General features: G+C 35.5%; 1 protein-coding gene across 7 annotated transcripts in view; it reads right to left on the reverse strand.

The window, feature by feature from the left end:
* The window catches only part of MTF2 (metal response element binding transcription factor 2), a 72999-nt gene that overhangs the window by 23506 nt on the left and 32792 nt on the right, over positions 1-16701 (reverse strand). For 4 of the 7 annotated variants that reach the window (XM_059884864.1, XM_005204313.5, NM_001046556.2 and 1 more), the window contains 2 exons: positions 2835-3033; positions 2634-2715 (listed from right to left, as the gene is read on the reverse strand). Coding sequence is in view for 3 of the 7 variants with exons in the window: in XM_005204313.5 (XP_005204370.1) it covers positions 2634-2715; positions 2835-3033 (281 nt within the window). In the remaining 4 variants the exon portion in view is untranslated. Of the gene's footprint in view, positions 1-2629; positions 2718-2834; positions 3034-8254; positions 8279-16701 lie in introns of those variants that run through there. The other 3 variants (XM_059884862.1, XM_059884865.1, XM_015464502.3) reach the window with 3 other exon arrangements.

Below are 16701 nucleotides of genomic sequence, written 5' to 3' on the forward strand. Positions count from 1 at the left end.
GTCTAACTTCTAATAGTTGTACGCTATTCTTTCCAGTAGAAATAACCAAATTTACTTTTTTATGACTATTCTTAGATATGCAGGTTACCAAATTTTTTGCTTGTTTTTTCCATTTTTCCATTTTTGTTTTGGCTCTTGTCCTCTCTCCTCTCCTCTCAGGCTCTGTTCACATAGCTGGATGTGGCTTCCCACAGTTTCTCAGTTTATAGCTCCAGTCAGGAGAGCAACCAGACTGCACCTAGAACCTCTCAGTCCAAATCTGCAACTTCCTGGAAAAGGAGCAATAGGCCCAGATTGCAGTAGGTGCCTGTTCTCTCATTATAACCATGTAGACTGGTGTGGGGGAAGGCAGTTCCTCAGAAAAGAGGGTGCTGATCCAAAAGACCTACGTGTTCACCTCAAGAAAACTATCTTGAGGAAGCAGAGAACTGCCTTTAGTTGTGATATCCAGTATGTCTCTTTTACCATCAGGTTTACAAAAACTTTCTGTATAGCTTATTAGCCTTCTTAGTCTCCCTTACTCTAAGCCCAAATGACTATAAAGCCATTTCATCTTAGATGTGCCCAATTTTTTGTTGTTGTTAAAGCTACAGGAAACATTTTTCATCTGGATTTTTTACTTCTGAATTATTTCTTTTGAGTAAACTGCTACAAATGAATCTATTGTATAGATGAAAGCATGGAAAACATTTTTATGCATTTAATGCATTTTTATGCATTTATTGCAAATATCCAAGAGAGAAATGTAATATTGCTACCAGCAGTGTACCATTCACAGAAACCATAACAGTTATTAAGATCAAAATCCTTTAAAAATTATTTAATGGTTTTAACATGGTATCTGTTGCAATGCACAATTCTTTGATTACTAATATGACCATACATTGCTTTTATTTATGTAAACTTTCTAAAAGAATCTTATTAGATGAGTTAAACTACTATAATTTATTAAGTCATTTTGATGTATAACTACTATATACAGGATTCTTACAGGAAGAAAACTATTAAAGCTACACTCCACACTGACATCTGCCATAATGCAATTTCCAGGTTCACTTACTCATTCTATAGCAATTCCAAGTTATATGTGTGCAACTTTCTAGGTGTCAGAAAGAATTAAATGGCCCAAGAGCTATCTAAGAATAGTAAAAGGAGCCAGCAAGGAAAAAACAATCACAGGCCACTGAACTGACATACTGAGTATGCCACATGCAGAACACAACCCCCTCACTTTCACGACATCTTTCTACCTCTATGTACAGCTGGTTTTCTTCTTCCTTTATGGAAGGAAGGATGAGAGAGAAGGAAAAAAGAGAAAGACCTTTATATTTAACTCACAAGAACGTCAAAAAGGTGGAAAAGTTGAAAGGGACACATACTAATAGAAGGGGAACAGAATCAGTATTACATGTTTCAGTTCCACCAGAAGGATCCATATTTACAAACTAAGAAAAGGGGGATAATTCTGTATGCAGGCTAATAAGAGGTATTCAGTATCACTACTATTGGAGACATTCTGTGCTCCTCCTATTCCTTTTCTCACTGACTCCTCAAGTTGAGATTCAAAACATCATTTAGTCCTTTAAATTGATCAGTCCTAAAACTGGAAAAAAATTTCTCTAGAAAAACATTTTACTAAAGTTAACAGCTATTGAACTCTCCATCTAATTCCTAAGTACCATGTATAAAAATGGCAACTAGAACATTCCAATTCCATTATCAAAACTTTTTATTCTCTAAAAAAAATTAAGAGTGAAATCAAGAATATGAACACAGCAGTAACCTACCATAAAGTCGCACCTCAGATTCAAATTAAAAACCCAGTTGATAAATACTTGAAAGAATTTGTCTCCTTTCTAATAAGGAGATATAAAAATATCTTAAGTGCAGACCCATTAACAAATTACAAGGATACCCAAACTGGGGCTTTAGTTTGCAAAGTACTTGCACTTTTAATATTCATAATTTTTCATAAATATAGCACTTTCATGAAACAGATACCTGGGAAAATGCCTTTATTGAACAGATTTAAAGGGCATACAACAATTATAGTTTGCAATAAAAAGCATTACAAGAAACATACTTATAACCAAACCAAAGCATACCTGTATTCATTTCTACTTGTATCCAAATATAACCTAGTTTTGTTATCTAAATATAAAAACTCATAGCTAAGCAGTAATTTTAAACTATTCTTAAGGATAAGTATTTCTAGTATTCTAAAGCTATTTAATATATCCTAATCCCCCAAAACATCTGGCAAATAGTATGCTCTCAATAAATACTACCTCTCTATATAACTTCTTACTAATACAGGCAAGTAACAGTTAAGGTGAAGCCCAAAGTATTACTCATATTAATGGCTAAAATTTTTCGTCAAAGTTCTTAGAAGGGCCCTACCAGTAATTTATACATGTGCATCCGTCCTCTAATCTACTCTTATCAACAGAGCAATTCTTGATCTTCTTATCATCTATAACACAGATAACTCCTTGAAGACTGAATACCGCCCTGATTTTTTTTTTTAAGTTATCTTAATACACTGTACTAAAGAGACTAACACTAGAAAATGACAAGCTGAAGAAAATAAAATTTTAGTGTAAATCATGTCCAGGGGAAATAGTAGCACCTGCCTGTTTGAATGTCCTTCCAGAGAACCCAGGATTTAGAACTGTCTTCAAATATGATGAAGCAGCTCTGTTTCAATATGTTTATCTGGAAAAGAGGAAAACTTACAGTGATTTCTTTTAAAATCAAAAACAATCTTAAATTTAAATCCAAGATTATTAAAAGTTTACTGCAAAAACAGCAAAAGATGTATTAAGGTAACTTGCCTTTTTGATAGTTCCAAGATAAAACAAGCCATCTGACCATCTAGCTAGGACATCCTGACCCTCTTCAAATTTACATGCTGGCTTTTTGACTTTATGTCCATCCTGTAAAGACAGCTTGGTCAAGGATGTTGGGGTCTTTTGGTTTCGACGTAAAGGAGACCGCTTGTGGACCAGTGAATTACCTGCCCCTGTAGAGTCTCTGTTTAGGAAATAAATAATCACATATAAGACTGATTTACTTATAAAGCTTATATTTTATACCAATCATGTATTTATCAAAATGTTTTATCCATTAAAAACCTTATAATTAGGGAAAATACTAACAAGTACCTCAAATCATAAAAACTCTCCAGAAACAAAGAAGCTTAAAACAAAATTATAGCAGTTGTCAATATTCATTCCGTGTCAACCCAAGGGAGGCCAGGATTCAGCAACCACTCCAAGGTAACACATTCAGGAAAGCTATAATCAAAATGACAGCTATAAGTTGAAGTGGGTAGGCCATGGTTATGAGCAAAGGATGCCCTGAATCTCTATTTAGGTTTAAGTACGTATGTATTTATTTATTTGGCTGCGCCAGGTCTTAGTTGCAGCACACAGGATCTGGGATCTGTAGTTGCAGAATGCAAACTCCTAGTTGAGGCATGTGATCTAGCTCCTTGAACAGGAAGGGAACCCAGTTCCCTGTATTGGGAGTGCAGAGTCTTAGCCACTGGACCACCAGGGAAGTTCCTCATCTCTCTTTAGATAAAATAAAAGAAGTTGCATGACATAATTTCATAAGCACTAAATAAAAGAATGATTATGTCCACTACTACATATATGATAAACAACAAGGACCCACTATGTAGCACAGGGAATGATATTTAATATCCTGAAAGAACCAATAATGGGCAAGAATTTTTAAAAGAATACATATATAGGGATTGCCCTGGCTGTCCAGGGGTTAAGACTCAGCACTCCCAATTCAGGAGGCACAGGTTTGATCCCTAGTCAGGGAACTAAGATCCCACATGCCACCCAGCCAAAAGAAAGAAAAAAAAACACAGAATACATATATATACACACATGTCATATATATAACACATATGTATGTATAACTGATGGAGAAGGCAATGGCACCCCACTCCAGTACTCTTGCCTGGGAAATCCCATGGACGGAGGAGCCTGGTAGGCTACAGTCCATGGGGTCGCCAAGAGTCGGACACAACTGAGCGACTTCACTTTCACTTTTCACCTTCATGCACTGGAGAAGGAAGTGGCAACCTACTCCACTATTCTTGCCTGGAGAATCCCAGGGACAGAGAAATCTGGTGGGTTGCTGTCTATGGGGTTGCACAGAGTTGGACATGGCTGATGCAACTTAGTAGCAGCAGCATGTATAACTGAATCACGTTGCTGTACACCTGAAACACTGTAAATCAACTATACTTCAACTGAAAAAAAGATTATGCCGCATGTAGTTAAAATACACTAACCAGTGATTCTGGGTAGTTGGGTATATTTAACTCATTGGAAGGGTAGTCATGACCTCCCTACAGGGTATCACTACTGAATGAAGCCTTGTTCACTGATGGGAATGCATCACAGTCCCTCAAGTATACTGACTTCTAGAAGTTTAAAAAAATACTGAGAGCCACCAATTTTTACAAAATCATATTCAACTGAGAAGCCAATTGTAAGATCACTTACATTTTTTAAGCATAAGACCCCAAAATTATATACTCCAAAATTACATTGTGACATATATCAATTACTGCATAAACAGCACAGCACACCACCATCAGCCTTCATAAAGATAACCAAGCAATATTTGTTTGGTTTCATCCTCCCAATTTAGACTTTTAACTAATTAAATGTACAATAATATGTAAAACTAGGTAGGTGATCATTCTAAAGCAGTATAAAAGTTAGGTAAAAATGAAGTAAGTAGGGAAGAAAAAAAAGTTTCCAATTGGGAATACCTATTTTCAATACCTAAGGATACACAAATTCTGGAAAATTCTGTCACAAACCACAACATGAATAAACCCTGAAAACATTACGATGAAGTAAAATCAGGCAGATAAAAAAGACAAATAATGTATATTTACACTCACATGAGGTAATTAGAGGAGTCAAACTGATAGAAACAGAGACTAGAATGGTTAAGTTCCAGGGGTGTGGAGGAGGGAGGTGTGAGAAGTTAGTGTTTGTATACCAGTGGCTGATTCATGTTGATGTATGGCGGAAACCAACACAATATTGTAAAACAATTATCCTCCAATAAAAATTTTAAAAACTAAATAAAGGGCATAGAGTTTCAAAGATACACTACATTCTAAATATATCCAAAGGAATAGTGACTGATATTCCACATTTGCTAAAAAAACATTCATCTATATAACCAAGAAGCTAAACAAACTCCAAGCAATATAAATTCAAAGAGATCTACATCTAGACAAAACACAGTAAAAATGTTGAAACCCAAAGAAAATCTTGAAAGCAGGAAGAAAAATAATTCTTCACATACAAAGAAACCCCAGTAAAGCCAACTTCTCTTCAGAAACAATGAAGGCCAGAAGGCAGTGAAATAGCATATTCAAAGAACTGAAAGGGAGGGAAAAAACTGTCAATTAAGAATTTTATATACAGTAAAACTGTGCTTTCAAAAATGAAGGTGAAAAAGATACTTCTAGATAAACAAAAACTAAGAGAATTTGTTGCTAGCAGAGTTACAATAAAAAAAGTTCATAAGTAAACCAAGGTAGAAATTCAAACATGCACATATGTGTACACACACACAAAATAAAAAACAAAGAACACTAAGAAAGGTAATTAAGTAATCATAAAAGGCAGTGTAAATGCATATGAATTCTAAAGCAAACATATGGAACAATACGTACATAATTGTATTTTTAAGGCCATGACATACAAGAATGTAATATATTTGACAATAACTGCACAAAAGATGGTGGGAACAAAACTGTATTTAAGTAATGACACCATATAGTAGCTCCAATCCAAAAGGACAAAGCAAGAAAACAAAAAATGGTAAGTAAATATAAATGAAAAGAATGTCAAGAAAGTATCTACCATATAACCCAAGCAAGTCACTGTTTCAAGTAAAAACTGACGTTTCATGAAAAAGCTACTAGTTCAACCAGCAACTCAAACAATGGCATAAATATCTTACATGGATTTCCTATTCTGTCACGCATAATATTAAAAACCTAAACTCAAGATTAAGATTAAATGAAAATAATGTTTCATCAAGAATGTTCCCTGGTAGTACAGTGGTTAAGAATCGGCCCATCAAAGCAGGGGACAGAGGTTCGATCCCTGGTCCGGGAAGATTCCACGTGCCTTGGGGCAACTAATCCCATTTGCCACAACTACTGAACCCATAAGCCCTAGAGTACATGCTTCACAACAAGAGAAGCCACCACAATGAGAAGCTTGTACATGACAACCATAGTAGCCCCCACTCACAGCAACTCAAGAAAGCCCACACACAGCCACGAAGACCTAGCACACTCAAAAATAAGTAAAAAATTTAAAAAAGAATGTTCTTAAGTGCAGTAGGGTTTTCTGTGCGTGTGTAGTGTTTTTGTTTAACTGTAAGTGCTCAAAAGTAAGTAATACTAGCATACACTGGTGCCTTGTTTCATGCTAAGGCATACACTAGCCTGACCAAATACTAGTTTTACACTATCATACAAACGTCAATACAGTGGGAAAAGCAAGTAACATATTAGTATTATCACGAAAACAGTTAAGACTTTGCAGACCACCTGAAAAGACCCATGGATCACATTTTAAGAATCATGATCTAAAAATACATATCACCATATACTGTTGCCAGGTCAGCATAAGCTGAAGAAAAAGCTCTTCAATACTATAATTAGATGATTTACAAGACTTAAAAACCTGACAAGATGAGTGATACAAGTAAAAATGGAAAATGAGTCACTATAACAAATTTTATCAGCAGGAAAGCTCCATGTCAGGCTGAGCATTTTCTCTCTCCAGACAGTGAAACAAAATCTTCAAATCACAGTATGAAAATGACTCTATTAGCAAGCAACTTTCTAGAAAGCTATAAACTCAATGGTCACAGACAGACTTTGCTTCCCTTAAAGAAACTAGAGCCTGATCAACATAATTAATTATGTGTGAGAAATAACCTCATCAGAATACCAGAGTGACTACAAGGACCTAGAATTTTCCAACTCTAGAGTGGAATATGTACAAAATCGCAACTGCAAACATTCCCAGATAGTTTCATATCCTCTGCCACTGCTTCAACAAATTCTCTCCCTTTTTAACCTTTGATGGCAAGGTCTGTCCCCATCTTACTCTCCACTATATTACTCCTACTACAAAATAAGCCCTTAGATCATAAGAAATAAATCATTAAAATTTTTTTTCCACTCCTAGTGTTTCCACCTCAATTCTACTAATATTTCTAGCACATCGTATATTAACAATCCTTAATCCAGTAACAGTTGCCCTTGATTCCTTATGTCTCACTTCCACTATAACCTTTTTCCCTTCCATTCACAGCCAAACTCCTGGGGAAAAGTGACTTGAGTGACTACTGTGTGCTCAACCATACATCAACCTGCACATTTATTCAGAGATCACTCTTTAAGCCCATATCATGAGCCATTTACTGTGCCAGGGGAAGAGTGATAATACTCAGAACAATATTATGGAGACATTTTTACAGATAATGATTTTACAGATCCCTTTTTACCTATGAAAAATCTGTAACTCTAAGAAGACAGATTAAATAACTTGACCAAAGTTACAGAATTATAGACCAGAGTCAGCATTCAATCAATCTTTCTACTGGCACTTTCCCAGTAGCATTCAACTACTCTTAATAACTTGTAAGGATAGTGGTGGGAAAACAGAAAAACTAAAATTCCCTTGATTCCTTCCTTCCCCTCCCACCACTTTCTCTTATTTCTTTCCTCCCATTCACAGCCAAACTTTTGGGAGAAAGTTATACACATTTAACTGTCTCTGCTCTTACAGTCGTCTCCCCATTTAGTCTGAAATTAACTGCAACACACACCACCACTCTCCCACCCAAACATTCTACCAAAACCAGGGAATGTGTGTTACTCTTCTGACAGCTGTAGCCTCATTGCTCTATTATAGAGTATGGTACATAAAGCTCAGAAAGGTTATATGGACTTTATAAAGTTCAAATTCAATTAAAAAAAAAAAAAGCTATATAAAGTAACATTTTTTTCTAAAAATATATCTATGCCAAAATAATCTCAGTTTTGCTCTAAGAATAAGAATAGACTCTAATTTACATTCTAAGGAAAATGCACATCAATATTTTATCAATACAAACACATAGAACATAAATCATGTATTATCTGAAACTACTTTAATAAAGATATTTTGTAAAAGTATTATCCTACCTTAAAATTCTTCTTCCCAAAGAACTTTTAGAGAAAACAAAGAAAGAAAGGGTAAATGACCCATAACACTGAACACAACTCAAACATAACTAGGATAAACAATGTACATCTTCCCTTTCCCCCTGTTACTGTCACTGATTACTTCCCTCCTGTCCAGAATGTATCCATTATTAGAAGTTAAACATTTTTCTAATTTTAGAATGTATTACTTCCTTTCTGATTACAAAGGTAAACACAGAGCTGATTAAGTAAATAATATAAAAATATACACTCAAAAATAAAATTCCCTTCACTGATCACCTGAAACTATTGCAACACTGCTAACTGGCTATACCCCAATACAAAATGCTTTTTGTATTAAAAAATAAATATAAAATCAAAAAAATAAAAATAAAAACTTCCCATCCTACTTCCTCCCACAAAAGAAAACTATTCATCTCATTTTTCTTATGTATACAATCTACATGTAGATATAATTTACATACATATAACAAAAATTAGAATACTACATACACTGCTCTATAATTTTTCTCACATAACAATGTATCTTAAATGAATGTAATGTCCATCTGTATAAATATAAAAGCATGTAAGATAATCTTTCCAACAGCTGCTAAGCTCCTTTCCAACTACCACACAACTGAGGAACACTGAGGATTTTCCAATGTTTTGTATTACTATTACAGGCAATAATACAAAGTTCATCCCTTTACACTTTAATTTTAAAGCATTCCAAATACTACATAGCATAAATTCAAAAAGAACTGCTGTATCAAAAATATGCATTTTCCCCCTTTTATTGTAGAACATTATAAATACATGCAAAAAGAAGAGATTAAGAAGTGGCAAGAATACACATATACACAATGGAGTATTACTCAGTATTACTCAGTATTACTCAGCCATAAAAAGAATTCATTTGAATCAGTTCTAATGAGGTGGATGAAACTGGAGCCTATTATACAGAGTGAAGTAAGCCAGAAGGAAAAACACCAATACAGTATACTATCGCATATATATGGAATTTAGAAAGATGATAACAATAACCCTGTGTACGAGACAGCAAAAGAGACACTGATGTATGGAACAGTCTTATGGACTCTGTGGGAGAGGGAGAGGGTGGGAAGATTTGGGAGAATGGCATTGAAACATGTAAAATATCATGTATGGAACGAGATGCCAGTCCAGGTTTGATACACGATACTGGATGCATGGGGCTAGTGCACTGGGACGACCCAGAGGGATGGTATGGGGAGGGAGGAGGGAGGAGGGTTCAGGATGGGGAGCACATGTATACCTGTGATGGATTCATTTTGATATTTGGCAAAACTAATACAATTATGTAAAGTTTAAAAATAAAATAAAATTTTAAAAAAAGGAAGAATAAACATGATTAAGATAAAAAAAAAATAAAAAAATAAAAAAAAAGAAGAACTATACAAAAAAAGTCTCAACGACCCAGATAACCATGATCTGTGTGTGTGATCACTCACATACAACCAGACATCCTGAAGTGTGAAGTCAAGTGGGCCTTAGGAAGCATCACTAGAACAAAGCTAGAGGAGGTGATAAAATTCCAGCTGAGCTATTTAAAATCCTAAAGACAATGCTGTTAAAGTGTTGTACTCACTATGTCAGCAAATATGCAAAATAGCAGTGGCCACAGGGCTGGAGAAGGTCAGTTTTCATTCCAATCCCAAAAAAGGGCAATGCCAAAGAGTTTTCAAACTACTATACAATTGTGCTCATATCACATTCTACAAAGTTAATGCTCGAAAATCCTTCAAGATAGGCTTCAGCAGTATGTGAAACTGAGAACTTCCAGATGTAAAAGCTGTGTTTCGAAGCTGCAGAGGAGCCAGAGATCAAATTGCCAACATCCGCTGGATCATGAAAAAGCAAGGGAGTTCCAGAAAAACATCTACTTCTGTTCCATTGACTATGCTAAAGCCTTTGACTATGTGGATCATAACTGTGGAAAATTCTTAAGAGACAGGAGTATCAGACCACCTTACCTGTCTCCTGAGAAACCTGTATGCAAGTCAAGAGGCAACAGTTAACAAATGGACATGGGGCAACAGGAACATATATATCAATAATTAGTTTAAATGTAAATGGATAAAATGCTCCAACCAAAAGATACAGATGGGCTGAATGGATACAAAAACAAGACCCATATATATACACTGTCTACAAGAAACCCACTTCAGACCTAAAGACACATATAGACTGAAAGTGAGAGGATGGAAAAATATATTCCATGCAAATGAGAAGCAAAAGAACGCTGGAGTAGCAATCCTCATATCAGCCAAAACAGACCTTAAAATAAAGAATATTACAAGAGATAAGAAAGGACACTACATAATGATCAAAGGATCAATCCAAGAGGAAGACAGAACAATTGTAAATATCTATGCACCCAACATAGGAGCACCTCAATACATAAGACAAACACTAACAGACATAAAAGGAGAAACTGACAGTAATACAATAATAGTAGGAGACTTTAACACCCCATTCACACCAATGGACAGATCATCAAAACAGAAAATTAGTAAGGAAACACAAGTCTTAAATGATACATTAGATGACATGGATCTCATTATCTTCAGGACATTCCATCCAAATGCAGAAGAATACACCTTCTTCTCAAGTCCACATGGAACATTCTCCAGGATACACTACATCTTGGGTCACAACTCAAATCTCAGTAAATTTAAGAAAACTGAAATCGCATGAAGCATCTTCTCTGACCACAAAGGTATGAGACTATATATCAATTACAAGAAGAAAACTAAGAAACACAAACTCATGGAGATTAAACAACATGTTTCTAAATAACCAACAGATTACTGAAGAAATAAAAAAATTTCTAGAAACAAATGACAATGAAAACAGGACAATTCAAAACCTATGGGATGCAGCAAAAGCAGTCCTAAGAGGGAAGTTTATAGCAATTCAATCCTACCTCGAGAAACAAGAAAAACATCGCAGAGACAATCGAATAACTTTACACCTAAAACTGGGAAAAGAAGAACAACAACAAAAAAACACCAAACCAAAATTAACAGAAGGAAAGAATCATAAAGATCCAAGCAGAAATAAATGAAAAAGAAATGAAAGAAACACTAGTAAAGATTAATAAAACTAAAAACTGGTACTTTGAAAAGATAAACAAAATTGACAAACCCTTAGCAAGACTCATCTAGGAAAAAAAAAGAGAAGAATCAAACCAACAAAACTAGAAATGAAAAAGGAGAGGTTACAACAGACAATGCAGAAATACAAAGGATTATAAGAGACTATTATGAACAACTATATGGCAATAAAATGGATAACCTGGAAGAAATGGACAGATTCTTAGAAAAGTTCAATCTTCCAAGACTGAACCAGGAAGAAACAGAAATTATGAACAACCCAATTACAAGCACTGATATTGAAGCTGTGATCAAAAATCTCCCCAAAAACAAAAGCCCAGGACCAGATGGCTTCACAGGAGAATTCTATCAGACGGTTAGAAAAGAGCTAATGCCTATCCTTCTAAAACTCTTTCAAAATATTGCAGAGGAAGAACACTTCCAAACTCATTCTACAAGGCCACCATCACCCTGATACCAAGACAATGCAAAAAAAAAGAAAATTACAGGCCAATATCACTGATGAACATAGATGCAAAAATCCTCAACAAAATTTTAGCAAACAGAATTCAGCAACACATCAGAAAGCTCATACACCATGACTGTTGAGTTTATTGTAGGAATGCAAGGATTCTTCAATACACACAAATCAATCAATGTGATAAACCATATTAACAAACTGAAAGATAAAAATGATCATCTCAACAGATGCAGAAAAAGCCTTTGACAAAATCCAGCACCCATTTATGATTAAAACTCTTCAAAAAAATGGGCACAGAAGTAACCAACCTCAACATAGTAAAGGCCGTATATGATGAGCCTACAGCAAACATTATTCTCAATGATGAAAAACTGAAAGCATTCCCCCTAAGATCAGGAACAAGACAAGGGTGTCCACTTTCACCAGTATTATTCAGCATAGTTCTGGAAAGTCCTAGCTACAGCAATCAGAGAGGAAAAAGAAATAAAAGGAATCCAGATCAGAAAAGAAGTAAAGCTCTCACTGTTTGCAGATGACATGATACTGTACATAGAAAACCCTAAACATAGTATCAGAAAATTACTAGGGCTAATCAGTGAATTTAGCAAAGTAGCCGGATACAAAATCAATACACAGAAATCATTTGCATTTCTATATACTACCAATGAAAAATCAGAAGAAGAAATTAAGGAATCAATCCCATTCACCATTGCAACAGAAAGAATAAAATATTTAGGAATAAACTTACCTAAGGAGACAAAAGAACTGTACATAGAAAATTATAAGACTGATGAAAGAAATCAAAGAATGACATGAACAGATGGACAGATATTCCATGTTCCTGGGTAGGAAGAATCGATATTATGAAAATGACTATACTACCAAATGCAATCTACAGATTCAATGTGATCCCTATCAAATTACCAATGGCATTTTTCACAGAACTAGAACAAAAAATTTCACAATTCATATGGAAACACAAAAGACCCCGAATAGCCAAAGCAGTCTTGAGAAAGAAGAATGGAACTGGAGGAATCAAGCTTCCTGACTTCAGGTTATATTACAAAGCTACAGTCATCAAGACAGTATGGTACTGACACAAAAACAGAAACATAGACCAATGAAACAAGATAGAAAGCCCAGAAATAAACCCATACACCTACAGGTGTCTTATTTTTGACAAAGGAGGTAAGAATATACAATGGGGCAAAGACAGCCTCTCAATGAATGGTGCTGGGAAAACTGGACAGCTACATGTAAAAGAATGAAATTAGAACACTTCTTAACACCATACACAAAGATAAACTCAAAATGGATTAAAGACCTACTAGGTAAGACCAGAAACTATAAAACTCTTAGAGGAAAACATAGGCAGAACACTGGGTGACATAAATCAAAGCAAGATCTCTATGACCTACATCCTAGAGTAATGGAAATAAAAACAAAAGTAAACAAGTGGGACCTGATTAAACTTAAAAAGCTTTTGCATAGCAAAGAAAACTATAAGCAAGCTGAAAAGACAACCTTCATAATGGGAGAAAATAATAGCAAATGAAACAACTTACAAAGGTTTAATTTCCAAAATATACAAGCAGCTCATACAACTCAATAACAGAAAAACAAATAACCCAATCAAAAAGTGGGAAAAAGACCTAAACAGACATTTCACCAAAGAAGAAATACAGATAGCTAACAAACACATGAAAGATGCTCAACATCACTCATTATTAGGGAAATGCAAATCAAAACCACAATGAGATATCACCTCACATAGGTCAGAATGGCCATCATCAAAAGTCTACAAACAATAAATGCTGGAGAGGGTGTGGAGAAAAGGGAACGCTCTTGCACGGCTGGGGGGAATACAAACTGATACAGCCATTATGGAAGATGGTATGGAGAGTCCTTAAAAAACTAGGAATAAAACTACCATATGACCCAGCAATCCCACTCCTAGGCATATACCCTGAGGAAACCAAAATTGAAAAAGACACATGTATCCCATTGTTCACTGCAGCACTATTTACAATAGCTAGAACATGGAAGCAACCTAGATGTCCATCGACAGATGAATGGAAGAAGTTGTGGTACATATACACAATGGAATATTACTCAGCCATAAAAAGGAACACTTTTGAGTCAGTTCTAATGAGGTGGATGAACCTACAATCTATTATACAGAGTGAAGTGAGTCAGAAAGAGAAAGATAAATATCATATTCTAACGCATGTATACAGAATCTAGAAAAATGGTACTGAGGAATTTATTTACAGGGCAGCAATGGAGAAACAGACATAGAGAACAGACTGATGGACACGTGGAGAGGGGACAAGAGGGTGAGATGTATGGAAAGAGTAACATGGAAACTTACATTACCATATGTAAAATAGATAGCCAATGGGAATTTGCTGTATGACTCAAGAAACTCAAACAGGTGCTCTGTATCAACCTAGAAGGATGGGATGGGGAGGGAGGTCCAAAAGAGTGGGGATATACGTATACCTATGGCTGTTTCATGTTGAGGTGTGACAGAAAACAACAAAATTCTATAAAGCAATAATCCTTCCATTAAAAATAAATAAATAAAAATAAAAAAAGCACATGGAACAATAGACTGGTTCAAAATTGGGGAAGGAGTACAACAAGGCTCTATTTTGTCACTCTGCTTATTTAGCTTATATGCAGTGTACCTCATACAAAATGCCAGGCTGGATGAATTACAAGCTGGAAAAAAGACTGCCAGGAGAAATAACAACCTCAGATATGCAGATGATACCACTCTAATGGCATAAAGTGAAGAGAGACTAAAGAACCTCTTGATGAGGGTGAAAGAGGAGACTGAAAAAGCTGGCTTGAAATACAACATTCTAAAAACTAAGATCATGGCATCCAGTCCCATCACTTCATGGCAAACAGAAACAGAAAAAGTGAAACAGTGGCAGATTCTATTATCTTGGGCTCCAAAATCATTGCGGACGATGACTGTAGCCATGAAATCAAATGACGCTTGCTCCTTGGAAGGAAAGCTATAACAAACCTAGAAAGCACATTAAAAAGCAGAGACATCATTTTGCTGACAAAGGTCCATCTAGTCAAAGCTATGGCTTTTCCAGTAGTCATGTACGGATATAAGAGTTGGACCATAAAGAAGGCTGAGTGCCAAAGAATTGATGCTTTTGAACTGTGGTGCTGGAAAAGACTCCTGGAGAGTCCCTTGGACTGCAAGAAGAGCAAACCAGTCAATCCTAAAGAATATCAACCCTGAATATTCACTGGAAGGACTGATGCTGAAGCTCCAATACTTTGGCCCCTAAGCAAAGAGCCAACTCATTAGAAAAGAGAAGGGGGTAACAGATGTTGAGATGGTTAGATAATAATATTGGCTCAATGGACATGAATTTGAGCAAACTCCGGGAGATAATGGAGGAAAGGGGAGCCTGGCATGCTGCAGTCATGGAGTCACAAAGAGTTGGACATAACTCTTTGAACAACAATAAACAAAACAAGCACAATGAACCATCAGATATTCACCATCCAGTTTCAATTATCATCTTGTGATGGGTGTTTCATTTAAACACCCCATTTTGCCCAAAACCGCATTATGTATATATTTTAATGTAATACTTATTTTGTCAAATGAATCTCCAAAATGGTACCAATCAACACTCTGACCAGATCAGAGAAGTTCCTTGATGGCCCACACCTTCTCCAAAAAGGAGTATCATCCTTTTGCTATTTGACAACACACACACACATACAAGCGTAAGTTTCTATTTACATTTCTACTACTGAGAAGCTTTTTTCCCCCCCATAAATTTGTTAACAATTTGTGTTTCTTGAAACTCCAGCTGATGTTCTCAGCCTGTTTTTAAAGCTGAAATGTTAATCCCTCCCATAATGATTTTCAAGAGCACCTTATACATTTCGAATACTTTGCTATTATACAGTTGGAAATATTTTCCCAAGTTCATATCATGTAAAAGTGCCTTGATAAATACTTTTTGATCAGGAAGTATTACTTCTGGATGCTCAGTTGACCCTGGTCAATAACTACAAAGCTGTATCGCTCATCTTGCATCAATGCTAGGCTGCCTCTCATATTTAAGTTAAATTTACACAGAAAACCAAAACAAATAGAAGAGGCTGGTCCATCTACCCTTTCTTTAAGCTCTGTAGTCCCTACCTTTGCTCCTGGGTAATGAATGCTCAACACTCATTAAACGTCCAGTCCATACCTTCCTTTTTACAGGATGTTAAAGGTGTAGAGAATACAGCTTCTCCCAAATGGAGTTGATGCAGGCTAAACTTCACAATATTAGGCAGCTAATCTTTAGCATATTAAGTTCAATGCAATTCCAGTTAAAATCCCAGCAGGATTTTTAAAGGTAAAATACTTCAGAAAATTAATGGAAAAACCAATAGAATTGCTAGATCAACCTTCAACAGGAAGAACAAAGAGGGGAAGACTTGTCCTACCAGACACTGTGACATATTCCAGAGAAAACTGTTCTGTACTGGTAAGAATCTATAACAGCAATGCAACAGAACAGGTATTTCCAAAACAGATCTATTTACAGGAAACTGTTAATGATAAAAATGATACTACAAATCCATACAGACAGGATATATTATTCATTAAACATGTGTTACAGAAACTGGCTCACTTAAAAGGAAAAAAAGTTGTATCCCTAGTTCACAATACACAAAAAGGTGAACTCCAGATGGAGCACAGACATAAAAGGTAAAATACAAAACATGAAATCTAATTAGAAAACGTAGAATACTGTTTTGATCTTGGAAGTGAAGCATAGATTCAAAAACATGGAAAG

This window comes from Bos taurus, chromosome 3, assembly GCF_002263795.3.
Source record: "Bos taurus isolate L1 Dominette 01449 registration number 42190680 breed Hereford chromosome 3, ARS-UCD2.0, whole genome shotgun sequence".
NCBI lineage: Eukaryota > Metazoa > Chordata > Mammalia > Artiodactyla > Bovidae > Bos > Bos taurus.